This window comes from Lissotriton vulgaris, chromosome 5 (genome assembly GCF_964263255.1).
Source record: "Lissotriton vulgaris chromosome 5, aLisVul1.2, whole genome shotgun sequence".
In the NCBI taxonomy this organism is placed as follows: Eukaryota; Metazoa; Chordata; class Amphibia; order Caudata; family Salamandridae; genus Lissotriton; species Lissotriton vulgaris.
Genome location: NC_141693.1, coordinates 1784958418 through 1784985071, shown reverse-complemented (window position 1 = coordinate 1784985071; position 26654 = coordinate 1784958418). Strand labels below are relative to the sequence as shown.

General features: G+C 44.9%; 2 protein-coding genes across 7 annotated transcripts in view; one reads left to right on the top strand and one right to left on the bottom strand.

The window, feature by feature from the left end:
* ATP6V0A1 (ATPase H+ transporting V0 subunit a1) overlaps positions 1-26654 on the top strand; it is a 260245-nt gene that overhangs the window by 154497 nt on the left and 79094 nt on the right. For 4 of the 6 annotated variants that reach the window (XM_086924113.1, XM_086924110.1, XM_086924111.1 and 1 more), the window contains exons 18-19: positions 8020-8127; positions 11730-11747. In XM_086924113.1, the coding sequence (XP_086780239.1) occupies positions 8020-8127; positions 11730-11747 (126 nt within the window). The remainder of the gene's footprint in view (positions 1-8019; positions 8128-11729; positions 11748-26654) is intronic. The other 2 variants (XM_086924114.1, XM_086924112.1) reach the window with 1 other exon arrangement.
* The window catches only part of LOC147717174 (uncharacterized), a 130990-nt gene that overhangs the window by 39451 nt on the left and 64885 nt on the right, over positions 1-26654 (bottom strand). The window lies entirely within an intron of this gene.

Here is a 26654-nt window from a genome sequence, read left to right as displayed (position 1 = left end):
CCTCACTCACCCTCACTCACCCTCAACCCCTCACCCTCACTCACCCTCAGCCCCTCACCCTCAACCCCTCACCCTCAACCCCTCACCCTCACTCACCCTCAACCCCTCACCCTCACTCACCCTCACTCACCCTCACCCACCCTCAACACCTCACCCTCACTCACCCTCACTCACCCTCAACACCTCACCCTCACTCACCCTCAACCCCTCACCCTCACCCACCCTCACTCACCCTCAACCCCTCACCCCCTCACCCTCAGTCACCCTCACCCTCACTCACCCTCACTCACCCTCAACCCCTCACCCTCACTCACCCACCCTCACTCACCCTCAACACCTCACCCTCACTCACCCTCAACACCTCACCCTCACTCACCCTCAAACTCAACATACATACATACATACATACCCTCACTCACCCTCACTCACCCTCAACCACTCACCCTCACTCACCCTCACTCACCCTCAACCCCTCACCCTCACTCACCCTCAACACCTCACCCTCACCCTCACTCACCCTCACCCTCACTCACCCGCACTCACCCTCACTCACCCTCACCCTCACTCACCCTCACTCACCCTCAACCACTCACCCTCACTCACCCTCACCCTCACTCACCCTCACTCACCCTCACCCTCACTCACCCTCACTCACCCTCAACCCCTCACTCACCCTCAACCCCTCACCCTCACTCACCCTCAACCCCTCACTCACCCTCACTCTCACTCATCCTCACTCACCCTCAACCCCTCACCCTCACTCACCCTCACCCACCCTCAACCCCTCACCCTAACTCACCCTCACCCTCACTCACCCTCAACCCCTCACCCTCACTCACCCTCACTCACCCTCAACCCCTCACCCTCACTCACCCTCAACCCCTCACCCTCACTCACCCTCACTCACACTCACCCTCACTCACCCTCACTCACCCTCACTCACCCTCACTCACCCTCACTCACCCTCACTCACCCTCACTCACCCTCAACCTCACTCACCCTCACCCACCCTCAACCCCTCATCCTCACTCACCCTCACCCTCACTCACCCTCAACCCCTCACCCTCACTCACCCTCAACCCCTCACCCTCACTCAACCTCAACCCCTCACCCTCAATACCTCACCCTCACTCACCCTCACCCAACCTCAACCCCTCACCCTCAATACCTCACCCTCACTCACCCTCACCCTCACTCACCCTCAACCCCTCACCCTCACTCACCCTCAACCCCTCACCCACACCCTCACTCACCCTCACTCGCCCTCACACGCCCTCACTCACCCTCACTCACCCTCACCCTCACTCACCCTCAACCTCACTCACCCTCACCCACCCTCAACCCCTCATCCTCACTCACCCTCACCCTCACTCACCCTCAACCCCTCACCCTCACTCACCCTCAACCCCTCACCCTCACTCACCCTCAACCCCTCACCCTCAACCCCTCACCCTCACTCACCCTCACCCTCACTCACCCTCAACCCCTCACCCTCACTCACCCTCACTCACCCTCACCCACCCTCAACACCTCACCCTCACCCTCACTCACCCTCACTCACCCTCAACACCTCACCCTCACTCACCCTCAACCCCTCACCCTCACCCACCCTCACTCACCCTCAACCCCTCACCCCCTCACCCTCACTCACCCTCACCCTCACTCACCCTCACTCACCCTCAACCCCTCACCCTCACTCACCCACCCTCACTCACCCTCAACACCTCACCCTCACTCACCCTCAACACCTCACCCTCACTCACCCTCAAACTCAACATACATACATACATACATACCCTCACTCACCCTCACTCACCCTCAACCACTCACCCTCACTCACCCTCACCCTCACTCACCCTCAACCCCTCACCCTCACTCACCCTCAACACCTCACCCTCACTCACCCTCACCCTCACTCACCCGCACTCACCCTCACTCACCCTCACTCACCCTCACCCTCACTCACCCTCACTCACCCTCAACCACTCACCCTCACTCACCCTCACCCTCACTCACCCTCACTCACCCTCAACCCCTCACTCACCCTCAACCCCTCACCCTCACTCACCCTCAACCCCTCACTCACCCTCACTCTCACTCATCCTCACTCACCCTCGACCCCTCACCCTCACTCACCCTCACCCACCCTCAACCCCTCACCCTAACTCACCCTCACCCTCACTCACCCTCAACCCCTCAACCCCTCACCCTCACTCACCCTCACTCACCCTCACTCACCCTCAACCCCTCACCCTCACTCACCCTCACCCTCACTCACCCTCACTCACCCTCACTCACCCTCACTCACCCTCACTCACCCTCACTCACCCTCACTCACCCTCACTCACCCTCACTCACCCTCACCCTCACTCACCCTCACTCACCCTCAACCTCACTCACCCTCACCCACCCTCAACCCCTCATCCTCACTCACCCTCACCCTCACTCACCCTCAACCCCTCACCCTCACTCACCCTCAACCCCTCACCCTCACTCAACCTCAACCCCTCACCCTCAATACCTCACCCTCACTCACCCTCACCCAACCTCAACCCCTCACCCTCAATACCTCACCCTCACTCACCCTCCCCCTCACCCTCACTCACCCTCAACCCCTCACCCACACCCTCACTCACCCTCACTCGCCCTCACACGCCCTCACTCACCCTCACTCACCCTCACTCACCCTCACCCTCACTCACCCTCAACCTCACTCACCCTCACCCACCCTCAACCCCTCATCCTCACTCACCCTCACTCACCCTCAACCCCTCACCCTCACTCACCCTCAACCCCTCACCCTCACTCACCCTCAACCCCTCACCCTCAACCCCTCACCCTCACTCACCCTCACCCTCACTCACCCTCAACCCCCCACCCTCAATCTCTCACCCTCAATCCCTCACCCTCAGTCACCCTCACCCTCACCCTCACTCACCCTCAACCCCTCACCCTCACTCACCCTCAACCCCCTCACCCTCACTCACCCTCAACCCCTCACCCACACCCTCACTCACCCTCACTCACCCTCACTCGCCCTCACTCGCCCTCACTCGCCCTCACTCACCCTCACTCACCCTCACCCTCACTCACCCTCAACACCTCACCCTCACTCACCCTCAATGCCTCACCCTCACTCACCCTCAACACCTCACCCTCAACCCCTCACTCACCCTCACTCTAACTCACCCTCACTCACCCTCAACACCTCACCCTCACTCACCCTCACCCACCCTCAACCCCTCACCCTAACTCACCCTCACCCACCCTCAACCCCTCACCCTCACTCACCCTCAACCCCTCACCCTCACTCACCCTCAACCCCTCATCCTCACCCTCACTCACACTCACCCTCACTCACCCTCACTCACCCTCCCTCACCCTCACTCACCCTCAACCTCACTCACCCTCAACCTCACTCACCCTCACCCACCCTCAACCCCTCATCCTCACTCACCCTCACCCTCACTCACCCTCACTCACCCTCACTCACCCTCAACCCCTCACCCTCAACCCCTCACCCTCAACCCCTCATCCTCACCCTCACTCACCCTCACTCACATTCACCCTCACCCTCACTCACCCTCACTCACCCTCACCCTCACCCTCACTCACCCTCACTCACCCTCACCCACCCTCACTCACATTCACCCTCACTCACCCTCACTCACCCTCACCCTCACTCACCCTCACTCACCCTCACCCTCACTCACCCTCAACCCCTCATCCTCACTCACCCTCATCCTCACTCACCCTCAACCCCTCACCCTCACTCACCCTCAACACCTCACCCTCACTCACCCTCACCCTCACTCACCCTCAACCCCGCACCCTCAACCCCTCACCCTCAACCCCTCACCCTCAATCCCTCACCCTCACTCACCCTCACTCACCCTCAACCCCTCACCCTCACTCACCCTCAACCCCTCACCCTCACCATCACTCACCCTCACTCACCCTCACTCACCCTCACTCACCCTCACTCACCCTCACTCACCCTCACTCACTCACCCTCACTCACTCACCCTCACTCACTCACCCTCACTCACTCACCCTCACTCACCCTCACTCACCCTCACTCACTCACCCTCACTCACCCTCAACCCCTCACCCTCACTCACCCTCACTCACCCTCAACCCCTCAGCCTCACCCTCACTCACCCTCACCCTCTCTCACCCTCAACACCTCACCCTCACTCACCCTCAACCCCTCACCCTCACTCACCCTCAACCCCTCACCCTCAACCCCTCACTCACCCTCACTCTCACTCACCCTCACTCAACCTCAACCCCTCAGCCTCACCCTCACCCTCACCCACCCTAAACACCTCACCTCACCCTCACTCACCCTCAACCCCTCACCCTCCCTCACCCTCAACCCCTCACCCTCCCTCACCCTCGACCCCTCCCCCTTAACCCCTCACCCTCACTCAGCCTCACTCACCCTCGACCCCTCCCCCTTAACCCCTCACCCTCACTCAGCCTCACTCACCCTCAACACCTCACCCTCACTCACCCTCAACACCTCACCTTCACTCACCCTCAACACCTCACCCTCAACCCCTCACCCTCACCCTCACTCACCCTCACAACACATATTGTGTTACAATAGGTGTCACATTTGCAAAAGATAAAACTATTGGCATTGTAAATAACAAAGCTATTAATTCGCTATTTTCAAAACAAGCACATAAATAAAAAATGTGTCCTTTACAATACCAATAGCTCAAACTTTCCTAATGCAAGACCTATTGCATTGCTGTGCTTCTCTCCCCTGCTGCACTCTCCTGCTCTCTAGAGATGTGGCCTAACGACAAGAGCTGCCATCTAAGTCACGTAAATACAAAATATGTTGCATTCCAAATGCTATAGGTGTCACATTCGCAAAAGTTATAACTATTGGCATTGTGAATGACAAAGCCATCAATTTAGCAATTTTAAAAACCAACAAATAAATAACATATGTCATTTACAATACCAATAACTCCAACTTTTCTAATGCGAGACCTATTGCATTTCCAATGCTTGTTGATTTACAAACCCGATCATGCAGTATAGCTGACAGTTTCTCCATAGCAAACGTGTTTCCCATCTCACCCCCACCATAATTGCATTAGAGTAACACATTGTTAATTCCAGACTTGGGTCAAGAAGAGCATTGGATATCAATTTACCAAGTGGGGTTTTTGATGGATAGTTACTATCCTACTTTAGGGAGGGGAACAATTTAGATCCCAGCGTTCTTGTAAGCTGTTGCCAATACTCCAAGAGTATCACTAAGACCTGCAAAACTGTACCCAACTTTCAAACGTTTTCTTAAAAGCTATCAAGAAGAAATCGTAAAACTGTAGACTATTATCCAAATTGGTTACCAAAGGTGTTTTCCAAGCTCGTGCTTCACGATTAAGGGAACTAACCAGGTAGGAACACCGTAACGTTCCGCCATCTACAGTTTATAAATGCCTTCAGAATAACTTTTTCGTGGTTGACAAAAACTGCTAAGGTCAAATAAGGATTTTGGCCAATGGGATATGGTTGGCTTCCACCTGTGAATAGCTCTTTATATGATGGTGAGAGCAAACAATGGCACAGGCAACAGACTAGGCAAGGGGGTATCCTGGGCAAAATATATTAACGGTCTACTTGGAACAGAACATAGAAGAGGCACAGATATTCATAAAGAAGTTAAAAGAAATTGAAGTCAAAGAAAAGAGAATAAAGAGTGCAATGTTTCAAAAAAAGTTAAACTACAAATATTACACTGCATTTAGCCAGCATAGTCTGCATCAACTAGAATATCCTTTCCAGGTTAATAGAGCCTCATGGAATGACTCCAAAGAACAAAACTATCAGCAGCTTTCTCTAAAGATAGAAGAGATTCCAGGCATGAAGCTACCATGTATGGGTTATCGAGGATGCAAAAAGAAAAGTGGTCCTAATGCTGAGGGAAAGGTTGGTAACCATGTGGAAACAGAGAAATTGAACGGAAATAAATCACGCAAACAATGGACAAAGATGTAATACATTTAAATTAATTTTCTTAGAACTGATTACAAAATATGCAAAAACATGAGATCATGAACTCAAACTACAGTAAACTGAGACCGACTCCATTGTGGAGCTGAACACTGGTGCGAAACAGACATGAACTAGGACTGAGGGCTTTGTTCCTTTTGGCTGAAGTGACTGTGTGCAAGCTGATCATCATTTAAATGAAGTTTGCAGCCAAAATAGAGCATGCTATGTTTGACAATATTCAAAAATATAAACAAACCGTTTGTCATCACAATGAACAGTCTGCAATGAAGCGCCTGCAAGCCCTAAGAAAATAAAAAAAATTAAATAGCTAAAAAAAGTAATGAAGAAAACAGTATTTCTACTCAACATCTCCCATCACTTTCTCGTAAAGAAAATACGGATATGTTGCCATGATCAGTTTTGTATGTGCACAATCCTATCATGGTGAAATAATGAATTCTGAAAGCAATCCATAAAATCAACAGTTTGAAATGTGGAGGTACAGGAAACAAATTGTATAAGCCATAGACAAAGAACATAACCTGTAATCCTAGAGGAAGTTTTGAGGCTCCAGAATGGGAAAAAGCAATATGTTGGCACTTGTGGCTTGGTTGTTATGAAAGGATGAAGTAACCCAGTGGTCATAAATGGGAAATATTTGAGTGATCTATAGCTAAAAGTGTTTAAATAAAACACGACAAATGGCTTCAGGCACCCACATGAGCAGATATATTCTTCAGCAGAAACAAGAGATTGAACAAGTAGATATGAAATGTCAACAGTAAATTTAAGTTTTATAATATCATGGTTGCTTTGACAAACTAGGAGTTTATATGACTCTTGGGGTAGTAGGTCTGGATGCTGCACATAGAATCCCTTCAGGATGGCAGACAACTATGTTAATTACTTCTTGTGAGATATATTCTAATACCAGGCTCTACATTTAGGATTTTGCCAGAGGCCATGTGCTACTAAGACACGGGTTAACCCAAGGAGTCAGGCCAGGCACCTCTTTTTGAGCTCAATGGCCAAGGCCAAGGAATGTGCCATACAAACTAGTGGTGAAGAAGCTTTGAGTGAAAAAGGTTGCCTTTATCCACAGTCTACACCCAGAAGCCATTGACCATGACCAAAGCAGGTTCAGACCTCTGCTACCTCCACATTGAATTTGTGCATGACTAGGCTAAAGGCCACACGCTCCACACTGAACCGCCACTGCAGAGTCCCTGTCCTCAGCTTCCTTTCCCCTTCAGCAAAGAGCCTGGCCAAATTCTGATTACTGTGTCCAGGCATTTTGGGAACTGGTCAGAGGCCTGGTCCACTAGGCAGCGAGTTGTAGTGCCCTTTTGCACATTCATGATGTAGAAGAATGCAATAATTTCTATGGGACTTATTCTGCCCCTCCCTGACAACTTTGCCGACCTTCAGACAGATCTTCATAAAACACAGTATTGTGACACTAAGTTGAACTCTCCAATTGACTGCCAAATGGTGTGCAGAGTCACCAAATAGTTCAAAGTTATTAACAGGTCACAATAGGCATTTTCAATTGAAAATGCAACTTATCAGTAACTAGAGTTGTTGTCACTCAGTCTCTAAGCTATATAGACAGCTAATTGAACAAAGTGGATTGATATTGTTTAAATTATTGAAATAATTTCTCCTGCTAGGCGAAAAAAGCACTAATTGCCTGGTGGACAGGTAATCAGAGTCAGATGTTGTAGACTTCGCTTTAGTTGAAATCCATATTTCACAGGAAATAGTGAGATTCCAGGAAATCATTGAAAATAATTTACATTGTTCCTGTAAATTATGGTTTTCAGCCCATTGCTGTTTGTGCATTACCAGTTGCCAAATATGTAAAATCTATATATAGACTTTTTTTATTGAAGTCAGCCTTCAGCCTTAATATTCTGATCATCTCAGCTATTGGGAACACATTTACCTAATACAATGTATGTAAAAAAACTTGCATTGAGCTTTTTCTCTTTACCTGCACAGGGCACCCACAACTTTGGTGGGATTAGAGTAGGCAACGGCCCAACCGAAGAAGATGCCGAAATTATTCAACACGACCAGCTCTCGATTCATTCTGACGACGTGGAGGACGTGAGTTTCCAATGACTTTTACTAAGCAAAGCAGAAGCCTGTGGTGTCATCCAGTTGGCTCTGCATCGAAATTTACAAAAAGAGACCAAACATCTTTTTAAATCCACTAATCTCAGTTGAGAATAGAAATAGGCCTATATACAGTACATTACTGTGGTGTGACATATTAGATTAATTTCACTGGTGCTATATTGTCCATTTGCCAATTTTTATTGTAAAAGTTGTTCAGACGTTTCACAATTAATGTGTAAACAAATTAAGAACATGCTCATAGCACTAAAATATCCAAACTACTCTCTGGTACATAGAGTTGTCTTTGGCTTACAGTCAAAATATGTTGAGTTGAGGTAACCTTTGAAAAATATCTGGAATGTCCCCATTTTATCGCTGGAGGAAATGTTTTTAAATCTGTGTTATTTCTTTCTTTTGTTTGTGTTCCTAACCAGCACAAAAATAACTTTTAAGACTTAAAATAGTTTTCCTTTCTAAAAATGTATATTTTCTGTTTAACTTAATCTTGTAAGGGACATTGATTTACATCTCACACTATTCTCTAACCAATAAATTCCTAGTGAAAATTTGAGACTTGCTGCTGTGCAGAACTATGAAATTGCTAGCATATCCAATTTTTTTAAATTATTACCACAGAGGTAAAGCAGGATGTTGTTAGCAAGATGGGCTTACTGCCCAGCAAAGGAAAGGATCTTCGTTCCCCTCTTGTGTTTTTAAACATTGAAAACCTTTACCTTTGCAGCTTGAATGTGATATGCCTTGGATTATGGACAGTCTGTAGATGTTTAGCTAAAGTTTCTTCTCATAGGACTTTCTTCAAGCAACCACTAAGTCACTCACTGTTTCACCAAAGGTTTATTTTGGTAGAGCGCTTGTGAGTTGGAAAGAGCTATATAAAGTCTGTAAGTCTGATCAAATGTTTAGGTTCTATGGACAAATGCCTAGTAGGCAAAACGTATTTGCATAGCTGTAGCTGTCTTACAAGCAGAGGGAATTCAGTACAGGCAGAATTAAGATTGAATTAGAAAGTGGATATAATTTCCTACGTATGTAATTCAATCATTTCTAAACTGTGAAGCAGTGTAAAGACATGTTTCCAGGAGAAGAACTAAATGGTTAATATCAGTTGTAATCACGTTACAAAGTGGACCACTTTTAGACTGCAGTAGTTTGGTAGCACATTTGTAGTTCTATTTATAAGTTTAAGAAATACATTTCCAAATGTGTTAGAAAACTATTTGAACATAGGTTCTGGAAATGCAGTTATTTATTGAATTGTATGTTTGTTTGCTGGGTTGGCACTTGGCATAATCATAGGTCTTAGTGTGGTTCTCGCGCAATCATTTCCTAGCGTTCTTTAGCGTAGTAGATTAGTAGTACTGCACTCCTGTGTGAAATATAAAAAAGTGTTTTTATGATGAGCTTATAAGAAAATCAGAACAAATTCATAGGTTACAATTATAAATAGTTTTCATTATGTTTTTGTAGATACATACATTTATAAATATAGTTACTCTAAAAATTCATTCTAGTTCATCAACCTATTTGATTTTTATTGATATATTTGCTATTTTCTTCCATCCCTGTTTAGATCTTTCTTCCAGTACATAGATTCATACTGAACATTCTCCAAAGTAACGGCTTTCCAAAGTGTCAGTCTTTTCATCCAAAGTAAATATTTAAACAAAAATGATACAAAGTAAAACACATGCTTCAACATCAACCTTTATATTATGTTGCTCCAGAGCTAAAAAAAGAATTCCTTTGAAATGACTATAAACATTATGGTCCAGCTCTCTATGGTTATAGAAGTTTAATTTATACGCATGATAATGACATTTTATGTATATTTCAAAATGTAATGGGAACTATGACATAAAGTCATAACATATAAGTATTTGTGAATTCTTGGGTATTTTCCTATTATTGTTTTTTTTCCGGAGGTTTATATAGCGCAAGCTTGACCCGAACCGGGTATCATAGCACTTTACATAGCAACAATTGCGTTACATGAGGACACATTCATTTTTTTGGGGGGGGTTAGGTTATATAAATATATAATTATATTGTTTTCTTCCTTGAAATATTAATTACAGCATTCTTGTTTCCTTGCATTGCATAACATGTTACTTTACATTACTACATATAACATTACTGTGGCTAAACCTATAATTTAGTTGACAATCTTAATGTTTTGGAGACTTTTTACTCTGAATAGTGTTCTGGATTTGAACATTTGTGAAAGGAAATAGCAAATTGTCTTGACTTTAGTTGAAAAAATACACACTATTTTATAAGACATTTATAAAGGGCATTAAAACCTTCTATCTGTATAGTGATTATACTGGCAAAACAGTATATTCATGTCCTCACAGATACATAAGTAGACTGTATAACTGTGGTCTTTCTAGACAAAAAAAAATTAAGTGCCTTTATTTAAATACATCGCATGATGTCTACTATGTCTATTCATACATTTTCTACTCTCCCCTCAGATTTGCACCACTACTTGCAAAAAAGATCTTCCCTTGTCTAAACTCTGTCACTGGTTCCTTTGTATCTCCCCGTTGTGTGTAACTTTGTTGGGTATTCTTTGTATACAGTTTCTTTAAATTCCACTGAGTGAGAATACCTGTTCCCTTGAAACCGCTACAAAAGGAGCTTTTTACTCCGGACTGCTATATTACAAGTCAAATAAAGGGACAACCTCTGCAGAACGTAAAGATATTGCTAAACATTGCACATTGAATGGTTTATTGTCCCATTTTACTGTGGGAGGACAATGCAAGCTTACAAAGAAAGAAACATTATTTATGTCTTTGGGGATGCTGCCTTTAGACCTACTTTGTGTATTCTGCCCATTGGGGAAATGTCTCTTTTCCGGTTAGTCCTTCTTAGTCTAGACACCCAAAAATGCTAAATACGTCCCTACACAAATGGGCTTATGCGTAACTCGCAGACTGAGTTAAGTTTAGTTTGTGCATTTCTGAAATATCTTTATGCTAGTGTCTCAGAAAGGAATTGACGGTTGTTTCAAACTACACCTGGTATTAAGGAGAGCACAAATAAACAATAGTCAGTGATCCAAATTATTCACTGTGATCAGCTCCATCATGACCAAGCATACACTTGCAATTCTTGAGTACTTAGTAGGTTTGCACTGACTAAAAATAATGAAGTTCAATGTATGTATGTTTGTATGTATGTGAGTTATATGACCCAAAGTTAGATAAAAAGCAAAGGAGCGCTGGGGGACTGTTTCTGCATTGTTCTTGGGTGGTAACTTCTTCTGTTCTGTATCGCTTATTGATTATCTTTTTCTCCAAGCCCTTAAGCCTTTCGCTAATTAGGTGCTGAAAGCAGTGGAGGACAAAAATATGTCTGGGTGGTCATTCTTCTAGTTTTACCACTTTACCATGTGTCTGATTGTATTCTAGTTTTTCTGAAATTAATAAAAATGTCTGCTATGTGATTCACTGGCAGTGCATGCACCCAGGGCACCCTGGGAATCCTTAAACACAATTCTATGTTTGTGACTAATAACCATGTGTTTTTGACACTGCATTTAAATATTGATTTATGTTTTCAAGCTTGCCGAGGATGAAGTGGTAAGACTAAATCCAGCTTTGCATGAATTCATCTCTTGAGCTTCTTTTGCCATCACTCATTACGTTCATTCGTTTGTCCCTTCGCAGACATACGTTCCTTGTGGACCATTTTTATTTGCTTTGCTAGAGATCTCTCCAATTGCAGGTACCATCCCGCAGATCCGAATGGCAACATATAGTTTCAGATGGCGCCGGCACATTTCACTGCCTGCCATTAGGGGCTTTATGGTTGCCAAGCACCCTGACTTTATTCCATGGAAACAATTATTGGTTGATGGTTGTTAAACTGGGCCTTCCAGTGCTCTCCTGCGCCCCCAGTGATGGCCTGATCTGTTGTGAAATTGGGAGTTGGTGCATTTCAAACGATAGGACAGCGGCAATGTTAGTAACATATGCTAGCGTGACTTACGAGTGCCTCCCCAGCCCTAACAGCAGAGGTATTGACCGGTCTCTCAATTTCTTTGCATGTCCGTTCACTCCTATTGGCCCTACCAGCATAACTATATTTGTCCTCTCACTGTAATTATTTAACATTATTACTACAGAACTCCATAATATTGTGTGTATGAGTAGATGATGTGTCTGTAAGAGCATGGTGTAGGTAGAGTGATTATTAGCATGTCTATATATGATCAATTAAGTTCTGCTTTGTCCTAGTGGCAGAATGTGATAAGACAACTAATTTAGAAGTGAGACATGTGAAACCTGATCTGTCTTATGATACAGTCACAAGTTTACAGAGAGCAACAATTGCAACTGTATTGAAAACCCTGCAAAACACCCCTGAGTAGTACTAATATAAACCCTCAGCGATGGCCCGTCACCTCATAAGGTTTCACATGGAATTGATGCTTATGTATATGCCTGCAGCTGTGGACTTCGCCTCCCCACCTTTAACCCACTGTCCTTCCACCTCATGCCAGTTTAGGACCATCAGGAGAGGAAGACCTGAATCACTAACTCTTCTGTCACAAGGTTCAGTTTTTTAGGGGCTACTGTGCAGGCTTCACCAGCCAAGAGGCCTGCATAAGAGGAGGTCACAAAGTGTGCCTGCAGAAGTTCAATTGTGTGTAGTTTCATAAGCCTAATGCCACTTCCAAGATGAGCACCTTAGAAAGGCTACAGTATAATTGTATAAACAGTTACTGCCTTTCTTCTTTTTGGGTTAGTCTGTAGTAAATGTGGTTTATTGCGGTGGAGACTTTAAACTTGTGACTAGAGTCGGGCACACCTCCCAGAGCTTAATGCTATTTATTGCCTTTAGATGCACACTGTTTGAGTGAAACCAAAATCAACGCTGATTTGGATCTGAAGCTGTTTAACCAAGATGTTCACTAAAATGTTCAAATACATCTGCAACTGGCTGTGCTCACGGCCGCTTTATAGCGGAACAGCTGTGTGAATTCAGAAGGAATTGGATGTGAGAGCCAAGGAGCCGCATCTCGAGATCTTGTTCAGGCATGATGTCCATATTTGGTCTGGGACCTGAACATTTTGGAAAGATCTCAAAAAGCTGAATTTAGAGAAGACCTAAGCATGACCTCTTTACTGATGCTAGTAATATATTTAGATAATTCAGAAAATTCCAAAACAAACGTCTCGTAGTGCTTTCTTTTTCAGTGACTATGTGAATGGGGATTTAATTATTGTAACTATTTTAATCTATTTATGTTCTTTATTTCATTGTATTTGTTTTCATTTACCCTGCGCAATCACTAGTTACCTCTGGGCTGTCTCCTCACTAAGGGGCCGATTTGGATGGCGGACGGATCGCCACCGCCATGCATGCGGTGGCGATCCGTCAGCCATCTGTGCCCGTCCGCCACCTATTTCCCCCCCGCCATATTACAATGGCGGGGGGGACCACAGCGGACGGTAAGACCGTCTGCTGCTTTTCCGCCGCGGTCGCCTTGCGACCGTGGCGGAATAAGGCTAATATGGTGGGACTGTCTATCAAACACCGCCAGCCCTATTGGGATGGGCTTTGGGGTATTCCTTTCCGTGGCGGCAAAGCTGCCACAGAAAGGCATACAGTCTTTGCTTTGGGGGCCCGTTGCGGGCCCCCTGGGTGAAGGTGGGGTGGGGGTGCACATGGGGGGTATCTATGGTACCCCCCTGCGTTTCAAAGTACAACATGGCAGGCACCGCGCAGTGCCTGTCATGTTGTGCTTTAATAAGCACAACATGCATTTTTAGCATTGCGGCGGGCGGTGCTGAAATGTTAAAACTGCGGGATGCACCCGCCACTGTGGCGGGTGCATCCTAATTCGACGCACGGGACCTCCGCCATTATGGCGGACGGTCCCTTGCCACGACAGGATGGCGGACGGATTCTTGAATCACAGTCAAGAAATGAAGGAAAGCACCCGCATTGCATTTAGAAGAAGCAGCTTCATGTAGAGGGAAGTGCAAGAATGATTTAAAAAAAATAAGTGGACAAAAAGCATTCTATCAACCTGCCAATGGAAAATCTAACCAAACTAAAAAACAAAAAGCTATCCATTTTTGCCTCCTCTCTTAAATATTGTTGGCTTTTTCAGCTGCTTAGTCTGGGCCTAGCATGCTGCTGAAAGCAAGTGTGGGGGCGGATTCTGATTCCGGAGTGCATGTTGCCTGGATGCTAGACAGTGACTAGTGGAGCAAGGGACTGGGCCACCGAGTGGGCTGAAGCGACCTCCAGAGTCCGAGAGCTCCTTGATGATAATGCCGAATCCAGCGGTACTGAAGTGGAGTTGGGATGGTTAGTGTGAGGCAGCCTCTGGTGGACACCCTGCCTGGCACAGTGGTAGGAGAGGTGATGGTAGAGAAGTGTTGGACCTGACAAAGGACAGAGGCACATGGCCACGTTGCTGCCTGCCTTGCACAGGAAGGAACACTTGATGGCTGGCGGAACATGATCTTGTGATTGTGCTCATCCTTCTCAAGAGATTTGGCTGGTGGTGTGTAGGCTGGGATGTAGTCTGCCCATTTTATCAAGTGAGTCAGCACTGCATTGGGCCCAGAAGGACTTGTGTGCCCCATTAGACCGCCCAGGCAATGCGGAACATGATCTTGTGATTGTGCTCATCCTTCTCAAGAGATTTGGCTGATGGTGTGTAGGCTGGGATGTAGTCTGCCCATTTTATCAAGTGAGTCAGCACTGCATTGGGCCCAGAAGGACTTGTGTGCCCCATTAGACCGCCCAGGCAATGTGAAAGTAAGCCACAAGCTAGAAATGCTTGGGCCTTGCTGTTTTGGGGATAGCTGGGGTAGATGTAGCCCCGGGTTGGTTCTGCAGCATGCATTGGAATGGGCTGGGGTGGCGGTGGAGTTTCCCCACCGAGCACTTATTGGAAAATTTGATCAGACAGCAGTGCAGGTGTATAGAATGGGCTTCTGCCATCATCCCTTTGAAGAACTTGTCCTTGCCTCTGAATTGGGTAGCTTGTGTGCTGGGTGATGACAGACATGAACACCCCTGCTCCTGGATTGCGTAGCTGATTTGGGACCATATACAGAGTGTTGGCTGACCAGCAGGTGCCATGACTGAAAGCTGTCATGAGCCAAACTCTCTAAAGCGGGGTCTTTCTCTTTCCATTGTCCTGCAGACCGGAAGTTGGACAGTCAGGTGCACCATCTTAATAGTGGATGGGTGCGGTCTGCTTGCTGGGCAGTGGGGCTGTGCCGTAGACAGAGAGGATGATTTGTCAGCTAGAGACTGATTGTAAAGAGTTGTTCAGGGCCTGGTTCCCTTGTTGCTTCCCTAGCCACACAAAACGCGGTGGGGTGTGAATTGTCAGAGGTCGATGTGACTACGTGCTGTGCAGATTCTACAGGAAAAACAACTTGTGCTGTCATTCTACCATCTAGCGGCCCACCAGAACCTATCTTTGGCAAACCAGAACTCTGATGAATCGATGTAGAGAGAAGAAAATATATGGTACTTTTGCAACTATCTTGAAGGCAACAAGTTCCACTATACTACTGGATAAATATGATAGATCATTAGGGATGTAGTGCACTGCTTTGCAGGTTCTCTTCCCCGCAAAGACATGGATAATTTTCTGGAGGTAGTGAATGAAGGCAAAGTCGTATCCTACTAGATTATAGGTGAATCGGTTGGTGTTTCCGATCGGTCATCTGATAGTGGCTGACAAAGTGAGTGTTTCAGGAGGCCCTCTTGACTTCAAGTTGCAGGCCTGAAACCTAATGGACTGCAAAAAAAGTCTGACCTTTCTAATTCTAATAGAGCACAGCTCTATTCGGAGTGCACGTGAATGACAAGACATTGGTGTGGAAGCAGAGACCTTAATGCAGCAGGTTTCAAAACCTTTAAAATCGATAGGAAATTCTCATGACTATGTTAAACATTCATATTGCAGATACCGCCACCGAATTATGAGCCCTACTTCCAGCCTACCAAGCATGGCTCTCTATATCTGCCCAGTCCCACTTTTGCCAAAGAATACCATTAGGACATCAGTCAACATGTGCAGCGGGACATATCCCCAGTACTGCACATAAAGAGTTCCTTTGCCCTCACAATTGCCTGCTGCAGCGAGGAGATGAACATCAGCACTGCAAAGGGTGTCATAAATTTGCAAGCGAAAGTAGGTCGCTCTCTATTCTGAACCAAGGGTTAGAATCACAAACCTTCGCATTCAACCGTGCCTTCAGTACTGTCCAACGATTCCCACCTGCACCTTTCCAGGAAAGAAGTAAGAACATAAAAGCAAAAAGAAATAGAGTGAGTCCTAAAAATGCAGTTGAACAAATACCTATAATTAAGTATTTAAGTAGTGAAGAGTAGACCTATTACAGATTTAAGAACTGTAAACAAATTGTTGCACAAGGAAAGGTTTAGAATGTTGGTTGAAGCTCCAGTTTCAGCAAGGGAACTAGTGGTGCTCAACAGATCTTCAAGATGTATACCTTCATATGCTATTTTCCCAGAAATGGACAACTCTCCTAAGGTTTGCAGTCAGTAGAGCACTTCCAGTGAAAATTCCTGCTGTTCAGCCTGAAATGTGTTTAGGTGTGTTCATGACAATGGTGACCGCACATCTTGGGAAGACATGCCTGTTTTGCACCTGTGACAGAATGACTGACTTCTGAAAAACAAGGTCAGAGCAGAGAGTTCTATACAATTCTCAGACAGCAGTGCAACTTACGGGAACTCTAAGCCTTCACATTAATTACAACAAAGCTGACTCCACAAACACTGAGCGAATACAATATCTAGGTACTCTTGTGGATTTAAAACCAGAAAAAACTTATTCTTTGGAAGAGAAGCTTTTACCATTCCAGCAGGAATGCTCCAAGGTAATTGTAACCAAATACCCTGATGCAAGTCATCTATCATTTCTGTTAGTTTCGGTGGTATACTGTATAACAGCAGTACTGAATGCTAGCCGGCTTATAAGAATGATACAAGAGTGTATGACTGATTAATACAATCAGTTCTTGGGGAATCTGGAAATCAAATTGAAGGCAAATTGATGCTGTTGTGGCAGCACTGCAATCATTCAATAAGGTGGACAAAACTTCTGAATTGAATGACAGGGTCCCATTCTGGCATGTGCTCCCTACACAGACTCAATTCACAAACTCAACACTCCTGTGAACGGGTACTCACTTTGGAGACCATCAGATCCAAGGTTGACCAGGAAGGAGTAGACTTATCACATACATATTTTGGAACTAGGAGGATTCAGTCTGACCTTAAACTCTTTTCTTCTATAGTTAATCAAAGGAGAAGTGTTAGAAGCACAACAGTGTTTTCTTTTATGTGCGAAAGCACAGAGGTAAAGGGGCCTTCTCCAGGAAGGTGCTGGCCATTTGATACTGGATGAGATCTAGAGACATCAGATTGACAGGAAAACATCTCCTAGGTGTCCAGAGCCAACTGGCAGATGCTCTAGGAAGACTGATTTCAAAAGACCACAAATGGGGTTTGCAACAACTTCATGCTGAACCAAAACAGCTAAGGCTGGGGTCTTTGGCAAATAGATCTTTTTGTAATGGCGCAAAGTGGCAAGACTTAACATCCAGGTGTTAGTAAATAGGATACCTGTGAAATGTTCTTTTGATATCCTGATCGAAAGCATTCCAGTGCACTTTTCCTCTGATTCGATAATCAAGTTGAAATAGAACAAAGAAGCCCATGGAGACCAAGGCAGTGGATGTTCACTGATTTGCTTCATACATCAGAGGAGACATGCGTGAGGTTGCCATGCACACTATACTGTCCTGAGTTCCAGGGCAAGATTTTACTCCGCAATCTAGGATCTCTCAGCTTAACAACATTAATCTTGACTTCACCTAGTACTACCTTCTAAACCTGCTTCTGGAGCTTATGAACATCCTAATCTAGGTGAATGGGCTACCTTCATATGCATTCAAAGGAAAACATTTCTGCATATATAACATTGAGAAGTCCATAGATACATGCTAATGTCAGGAAGACACAATCCTTACTTATCGCTTGCGTTTTGCTAAATCGTGTTGTATTTTTCAACCATAGTAATTCATCTAGCAGCTGTTACAGCACAAAAACTTACTTTTTCTCAGACTTATTTTTATACCAGTCATCAAAAATTGCCTGAAGAACCTAAAGAAGTCACACTGACTAGTGAGACATCTTTACCCTCTAGTAGAATTCGATGAACTCGTATATAAATATTCTGCAACATTTTACATGTAAAACTGTTTTCCTGATTTCAATTATATCCGCTCACAGGATGAGTGAAATTCAAACTTTATGCACTAAGGAGCCATATACAATCATCCTTAATCGGAAGGTGGTCTACGGAACATACTCTTCTTTACTGAAATTAGTCTCTCATTTTCATAATAATCCATCTATACCTATACCATTATTTTTTCCTAATCCAGTTTATCGAGAAGAGGGATCTCTCCCCACTTGTGTTAAATAAAAAGGTCTAAATTGAGAAAAAACTAGGAAAAATGAAGGAGTCTATACTTTCAATGCACCTGTTTGTTAATCATGGCCATGTAAATCGCTGTAGAGCAGCTTCTAAGCTGCCCATATCCAGTTGGAATCAAACACTCTCCCCCAGTCAACTGATCTGGGTTTACTCCATCACCATTCTTTAGCACTATACCATTACCATATGCAAATCAGTCTGACCCTGTGCCTCATGGGAACAGTCCAGCCCGATCTGCCAGGCCATGTCTTCCCTGGACCGCCCTAAATTAGCAGGGTATGCCCAGACGTGGGTCCCTTGCTCACTCTGCCACTGGATTCAAGATAGACTGGCTGATGGGGTTTATGAACCTGAAACCGGTCCCAGGATGCTTTTTTCCGGTCCAGGGAAAACATGGCTTGGCAGTATGGGCTGAACTGTTCCCATGAGGCGCAGGGTCAGACTGATTTGCATATGGCCATGTCTGAACTGGGGTGGTGGAGTGAGCTAAAGAATGGTGATGGATTAAACCCAGATCAGTTGACTGGGGTGAGTGTTTGATTTGCTCAAACGCTCCGTCCATCATCCCTTTTGGTATCAAATGGAAAAGCGACACCAAAATGGAATATCACGATCTGTATTAGATGTGTTAGCGGAAGGACTTTAATTTCATAGAGCATTACTCTTTCTTCGATGTAGGTGTAATCATAAAGGTGCACACATAGTGCTCGTGAAAGGGTGAATGGCGCTACGAGGCACGTAATGTGATGTCCTGATTTCCTTTTACTTTCCTTTTCCTTTCCACAGCAGTCTCAAAATAAAGTGTCATCTAGTCCTGATGATGACCTGAACTCGCTCAGGTTGAAACGCTGTTGACAAAACAAAATGTTCCTACGGCTTCTTTGGTTCATAACATGTTTCATGTTGGCCCCACTGCTCATGCTATGTACCAATTCTAATCGCGCCTCTGGGGCTGTCACCATGTCACGTGCCTCACTTCCCCTTTCACCCTATGACGAGCACTATGTGTGCACCTTAACGATTACACCTACATTGAAGAAAGAGTTTTGCTGTCTAAAATTAATGCCCTTCCACTACGACATCTAATACAGTTCGTATTTTTGTCTCCTTCATGTATTTTCTTACATTGATTTAATAGTCTTTCAAATATTACCTGTTGAGGCGGTGTTGTTTGTTACCACATTACTCGGGCCTCAACTGGGTTTACGGGATTCCGCCTGTTGTTTTTTCCATTTATTCTATTATAGTATCTAAAAGTGAATAAACCACTTCATAATTGTCAGGAAGCTCATTCAGTTAGGAGAAAGGCAGCTACAGCATGGTTAGACATGTACTCTTTTAATTTGTAATGTACAAACAGGCGATCAGGCTACCAGTTTGCAAAGCATTATTGTCTTGACTCTGGTTCTAGAATGGATGCAGAAGTATGATAGGTGTGAGCTTGCCCTTGTGTTCCGTGTTCATGAATACCAACAAAGATCCTCTGCAAGGTCGGACAGTGACATAAAATAGGCCCAGGAATCTAAACCAAAGTAGCACCCATTAGCAACTCACATAGCTAAAAAGTGGCCCACATTTGCAATGTGATAAAAAAATACCTTTTAAAGACACATTGTACAGGTGTGTTGCAAGGTATGGCTGACTGCATTCATGTGTGCTGGCTGGAATCAACGTTTGTGATAATATCAGTGAAATCAACAGTAAAAATCTGACCACTAGACCATAAAACAGGCCCAAAAACACGACCCACACGTGGAGCGGACATAAATGTAAAATGTAAATGTGGACATACCAATCCTCCTGGTCATACCAGTCCTCCCAGCCCCTCCTGCCCTGTAGACTAGTCCAACCCTGGTCCTACGATGGAGAAGGAAAAGTTATTTATAATCCTCCTTCTCTATATCAAAGAAATCTTTCTTCCAACGACTTGGAAAATCAGATGAAGAAGAACTTAAGTCTGAAGAACTGATTTGACTTTGACGAACGGGTTAATCCCTCACAAACAGCACGTCATATTTGTGACTGGGTAACCTAGCCCACCAAACTCATATATCAGGCCCATAGTTTGGAAAGAAGATAGTGCTCACATTGAGAGCTTCAAGATAAACTGAATATATACCATAGCCAATGCTGCTGCGCTGGGAACCTTAGGTGTTCTACTGCGGTCTTAGTGTGCCAACCTGATGATGTGCGCCTTGTTGCCTAAGGAGTGACGTCTGCTCTGGTTGCCCCTTGGAGCTTTCAGCTACCAATGGTCATACTTAGGGACCTAATTCCGACTTTGGCAGTCCTATGGACCGCCAACCTCACGGTGGAGGTGCACTGGCTGTCGGAGCCCGCCACACCAGTGGTCTGACTGCCGTGTTACAACTACGGCAGTCAGACCGCATTAGGACCACCGCATCCACCAGGGATCCGCGATCCCTGGTGCTGGTGTGGTGGTCTGAGGCCACATTATGCTTGGTGGTGCCTCTGCAGCACCGCCAAGTATATTATGAGTTGGCTGTTAGCCACCCTTTTCATGGCCATGAGACCTAAAGGCCCATAGGTGCAAATGGTTTTACATTACCTATTTTGGAATTACCTAATTGGTAATCGCAAATTAGGTAATGCAAAACCAAGGGTGCCTGGGGTCATACGGGCATGTGTGCACTAAATGGCACTTTGAAAAATGCATTTTTTTTTTAATTTTCAGTAATTGCACATGGTTACCATTGACTTGGAGGCAATGGTAATAACATTTCCTAAATGCACATTTTGAATGTCGAAAATGCTTGGTACATGTGCTTAGATTGCAATTCCCTGTTTGTACTCGCAATTGCAGATAATCGCGGAAAATTACCTAAAGTGCACTGCCAAAGCCTTTCATACATCTTGAAAGGCTGTTTTGCATTCAAATGTAGTGATTTGCACCGTTTGCAAATGTAAAATAGGTTGATACATGTAGCCCTTTGTTTCTTCTAAGTGGTTTGCACAACCCTCTGTCCTTATTAATAGGTGTATGAAGAGTTGCAGAAACCAGTAGCCTGAATGTAGCTGGCTACATTGTACCTTCAATCAATCAATCAATCAATCAGGGAATTGTAAGCGCGCTTCTGACCCGTGAGGGGGTCTCAAGGCGCTGAGGGGGGGAGGGGGTTGGTCCTCAGATCTGTTTAGCCGAAGAGCCAGGTCTTGAGGGTCTTCCTGAAGGTGTTCAGGGAGGGGGGGCATCTGATGTCTGCCGGTAGCTCGTTCCAGGTCTTATCTGGCTCTGTGGATGCGCGGGGTTTTGGCCAGTGCAAGGTTGGAAGATCAGAGGTTTCTTTTGGGCACGTGGAAGTTGATTCTGTCATTGAGGTATTTGGGTCCGTTGTTGTGTAGGCATTTGTAGGCGTGTGAGTGAGGATTTTGAAAGTGACTGTTTTCTCCACAGGGAGTCAGTGGAGACTTCGTAGGTGTTGACTGATGTGTTCGTGTTGGGGGATGCCGAGGACGAGTCTGGCGGCGGTGTTCTGTATTGTCTGGAGTTTGCGGAGTAGGGACTTGTTGATGCAGGCGTAGGGTGCGTTTCCATAGTCCAGTCTGCTGGTGATGAGTGCATGGGTGGCTGTCTTACTTGACTCAGGGGGGGGGATCTACTTGAAAATCTTGCGGAGGGTGTTGAAGCAGCTGGAGGTGATGGCTTTGACCTGTCTGTTCATGGTGAGTGATGAGTTGAGTACGATACCGAGGTTCTTGCCGTGGTCTGAGGGGGTAGGTGGGCTTCCGAGGGCGGTCGGCCACCAGGTGCTGTCCCATGCGGAAGGGGTGGTACCGAGACGAGGACTTCTGTGCCATTCCACTTAACTTGCCATGAACACATCCATTGTATATGTACGGTAGCTTTGAAGCACTTTTACTGTAGCGCCTGATCTGCATTCTGCATTCCAGTCACTCTGAGTCTATAGTCAACCTCCCGAAACACTGGCTCCCTATTTTAGTGAAATATTCATGCACAAACCCAAGGTATTCATGAAAAATTGCCACAAATCTAAATGGGAAGACTGGATTATGAACATGAAGGATCAAAACACAAAAGGAAAGAAAGCAAAACAATTACCACCTAGAAACCTGCTTTTGGTAGTCTGGGCACTATAAATTACTCGCCTGTGGAACATCCATAGATAAATTGTACAGCAAACTTCAGCCAAAATCTGGAACTGTTGTACTGCAGATTCTTTACGAATGTACACGTCAAACAGGCGACTAAAAGCCCAATGTGAAGTAATATTGTCTTTAGGAATGTCTCATTGTGGTGCTGAAAACGGAGTGTAGTGTTAGAATTTGTGACTGGAGTTTGAGGTAAATTCATTTATAAGAGGCAGCAGGAAGCCACCTACTCGGCACCTACTCTGTACATTTCTGTTGTGCGTTACAGTTGAAGTAATTTCTCTTCACTATTTGCTCGATATTCATCGGTATAGAGTCCTACCACATTTTAGAGAAGTCGCTTGAAATGTTATGTACTTTTCATGGGGGTTTCCTTCGAAAGGAGAGTAACCAGGTCAGGGTGTTGCGTGTGCATCTAAGAAGGCCTCTCCAAGTGCTGCTTCCAACCTTAGACCTCCGCTGTACATGTTGAAGCAAAAACATATTGTTTATGGTGCATAATGCTAAGGCTAATCTCCCAGGATAGAAGTATCATTGTGGTTGGTGGAAGCGCTCTCTGACAGCTTACACCGACTGGTGAGGGCTAAGGTGAGACTTGTGGGTGACTGTCAGTGCTTCAACCCGCTGCCCATCGGCCAGAAAGTGCATCCATGTGGAAGAAGCCTTTCAGGAGCATGGGTGTTTATGGTGGTGTGAACCCTCCTAGCCATTGGCGAGCTGGGCCCTCCACCAACCTGCCAACCTTCAGAGGGGCAGAGGAGCAACCAGCAGCAGCCTACCTCCAACCTGGCTCTAAACTAAAGAGTAGTCAACCCTGTTCTGATGTCTGTTTTTCTCCTTTCTTTTGTCCCCCTTTACCTTCCTTCTACCCTCCCATTTTTCCAGCATACTGCTAATTAAACGACACATTGGGTGGGGGTATGGCGGGGGGGGGGAGTTTTGTTTCCAATTCTGCACGGAAGGCATACTGGGTTACAAACTTTTTTGATACTCTGTTGTAAAATCAACATCCTATATTATTTCTAGCAGCTCGCTGTGGCTCGCCCTAGGGTTTGTTTATTTCCATGTCCCTCGACAAGATGATGAACTGGACCATTTCACTTAGTGTTTAAATGGTATATTCTGGTATAGGATAGTGGATGCTGGGTGAATATAGGAGATTAGTTCGCAACATTTACATCAAAATATATTTTGTTTCAAACCTTTAGTGGAAAACATTTTGTTAGAAATTGATAACTGTATGCCTAGCTTACATTTTGATCAAAAGCATTAATTTAAAAAAATAAGCAAAATTATTTAAAACTGTTTAAAGAAAATACTCCACCTAGACCTGGCCAAAATATATTTTGTTTCATACTTTTAGTGGAAAACAATTTGTTAGATATTGAGAACTATATGTCTATTTTACGTTTTAATTAAAAGCATTCATTTAAACAAAATTCTGCAAAATAATTTAAATCTGTTTTTAGAAAAAATACACTAACTCAACGTGACCATAACTTAGCCATTTAGCATTATCTTGTCTCTCACGTCTTCATCAGACCAGCGTTAGTATTTTAACTCCAGTAGTGGGCATCTTGGTTGCAAGCCCTATGTCATGGTTACAGTAAGTTGTGGCAGTTGTCAAAGTTCAAATTGTAAATGTATGACCAACCCAAATGCTTTTCTAACCAGTTACTTATTCTCTTAACACTGTCCCAGGGGCCTGTTCTTCTTGGTTAACCAAGCAGAGCTCTGAGATCCAGCAGAAATATACTCGACAGCTAGGGATCCTCTTCCATCTGTTGACCTTCCCATGCCAATGTGAAAGTGTGATCTTATTTTTAGATCAAGCTTGCAGGACTTGTGTCATGCACTGCAGTTTTTAGGCATGTCAACTCGTTTACAGGGAAGCTATACTCTAAACCAAGAGGGGTCTGTTTAGAAAATGGTATCAGGGAGAAAACCATGACCTTTGGAAAAGAAAATATGAATTGGAGAACCAGACTGCTTATTATAAGAGTTGATTGCAGTTGATTGCAGTCGTTGGTAAAGGGGAGGTCTCAACTTCATTATAGTTCTCCGGAAAGCAGAGCTCCCTGGAGGCATTGTTGACAGTGTGGGATGCTATATTCAGCATACTTTGCCTAGACTCTTATCAACTACCTTTAAAACTACACTTGGACAAGTAGACCTAAGTTTTCTTGGGCTTGGAACACCATTGCGTGAGGTCCTCTTTTACATCCAAGCATAAAAAAAGCAAGTGCTTCATTTTGATACCAAGGGTAATCTCTGTGAAAGTTTTGAAGGCTGGGTATATATGGCGGGGGTTGGTGGGCTTCTGCCTATCACTGCTGTATCTGCAATAGGCTGAGTTACATCAGTGTAACATTGTTTTCTTGCTCATCTTTCTCCCACCTCCTCTCCCATTTCAGCACCTCTACCTGCTGCTGTTTGTTGTATTGTGCTTACAAATGGAGATTGGTAGTGAAAAAGTATTTCCTCCTGCCAGAAAAGACGGTTGTTTTTATTTCCAATGACCAAGGCGATATCTTTCATTACAGTTTTGCTCCGCTCCCACTCTTTGTTATGATCTATTTTCAAGTGCGCTGCTATATTGAAGCTTCCCACTTGGCATTCTCTTTTGCTTTGCAACAACAAACCTCCAAAGCACTGTTTCACTGTTTTTTAATGCAAAGCAAAAGACTGTACTTTGCAGATAATTTTCTAGCTTTGTGTCATTGACATGACTGGCATGGAATAAAAAAAACAGGGATAGTTTCCTGCCCTAAATAGAGTGAGGAAAGTCCTACTGTGAGCTGGTATCTAAGTAGAGGTGGGGCTGTGAGGTCAAGGGTTTCCACTGGCAGAGCCGACATATATCCAGCAGGTTCCGCCATCTCTGGATGAGGTGGGTTAACTAGGTTGGTGGGCCGTGAACCTGCTGTTTTTGGGAGATTCCCTGTGTCTGCCAAACTCCAAATGACTCCATTAATATACTGAGCAGTTCAAATGCATGGCAGTTGAGTTGGGACTATGTGGAAGTCGTTGGTCCAAGATTCTAACTTTCATTGAGTACCACCAAGTGTTCCATTGTTTATCACATACATTATTTCTGTTGCATTCTGCTGTAGGGTGTTCTTTCTCTAAAGAAGTAGCATGAAAGGAAGTATTTTGCTGAGCCAAGTACCTGTAGCCTCTGTGCCATGTGAAACATAGGCAGCAAAAAGTAAAAACCTCTATTGCGTAAACATACACTACCAAAATCTTGACCTGACATCAATATCTCCCTACCAAAATCTTGACTTGCACCTTATCCTGCTGTCAATCACGTGCCCCCAAATGTGATTGAACAGGAGTTAGAGTAGTGATTTAATGCAGTCCGGAAAGTGGGAAGCAAGTTTGGTGGTATAGAGGAATTAACAACAGGTGCAACTTTTTATAGGGAGTTATTTATATAAGGCCAGAATTTTGTAGTCTATATTTTTGTGTCTGGTTTTGTGAAGTTATCTTATGTAGTCTGTCTCATCAAATCCTCCTGTACTTTCAGGCTTCCTACAATGCCTCATACACAAAGATGAAACACCAGCCTTCAGATATGCCTGATCATTCTATGACACAAAGCCAAAGTCCCAGTGCCGTGATGTACCCATTGTTGGATGTGGCATGCTCATTTTAAGTTGAGAAGCTCACAGTTGTCTGTCATTTTCCTCTTTTGGCATGTTAGCTGTACTGTTATTTCTTGATTCCCATCCTACATTTTTGTTTCTTGACTCGATTGTTGCCATACATTGCAGTGCCTTACAAGTCAAGTTCTTGTTTCTTGGTCTTCCTGCTGCGTTTTTGTTCCATTGCCCTCTATGTCTTGCTC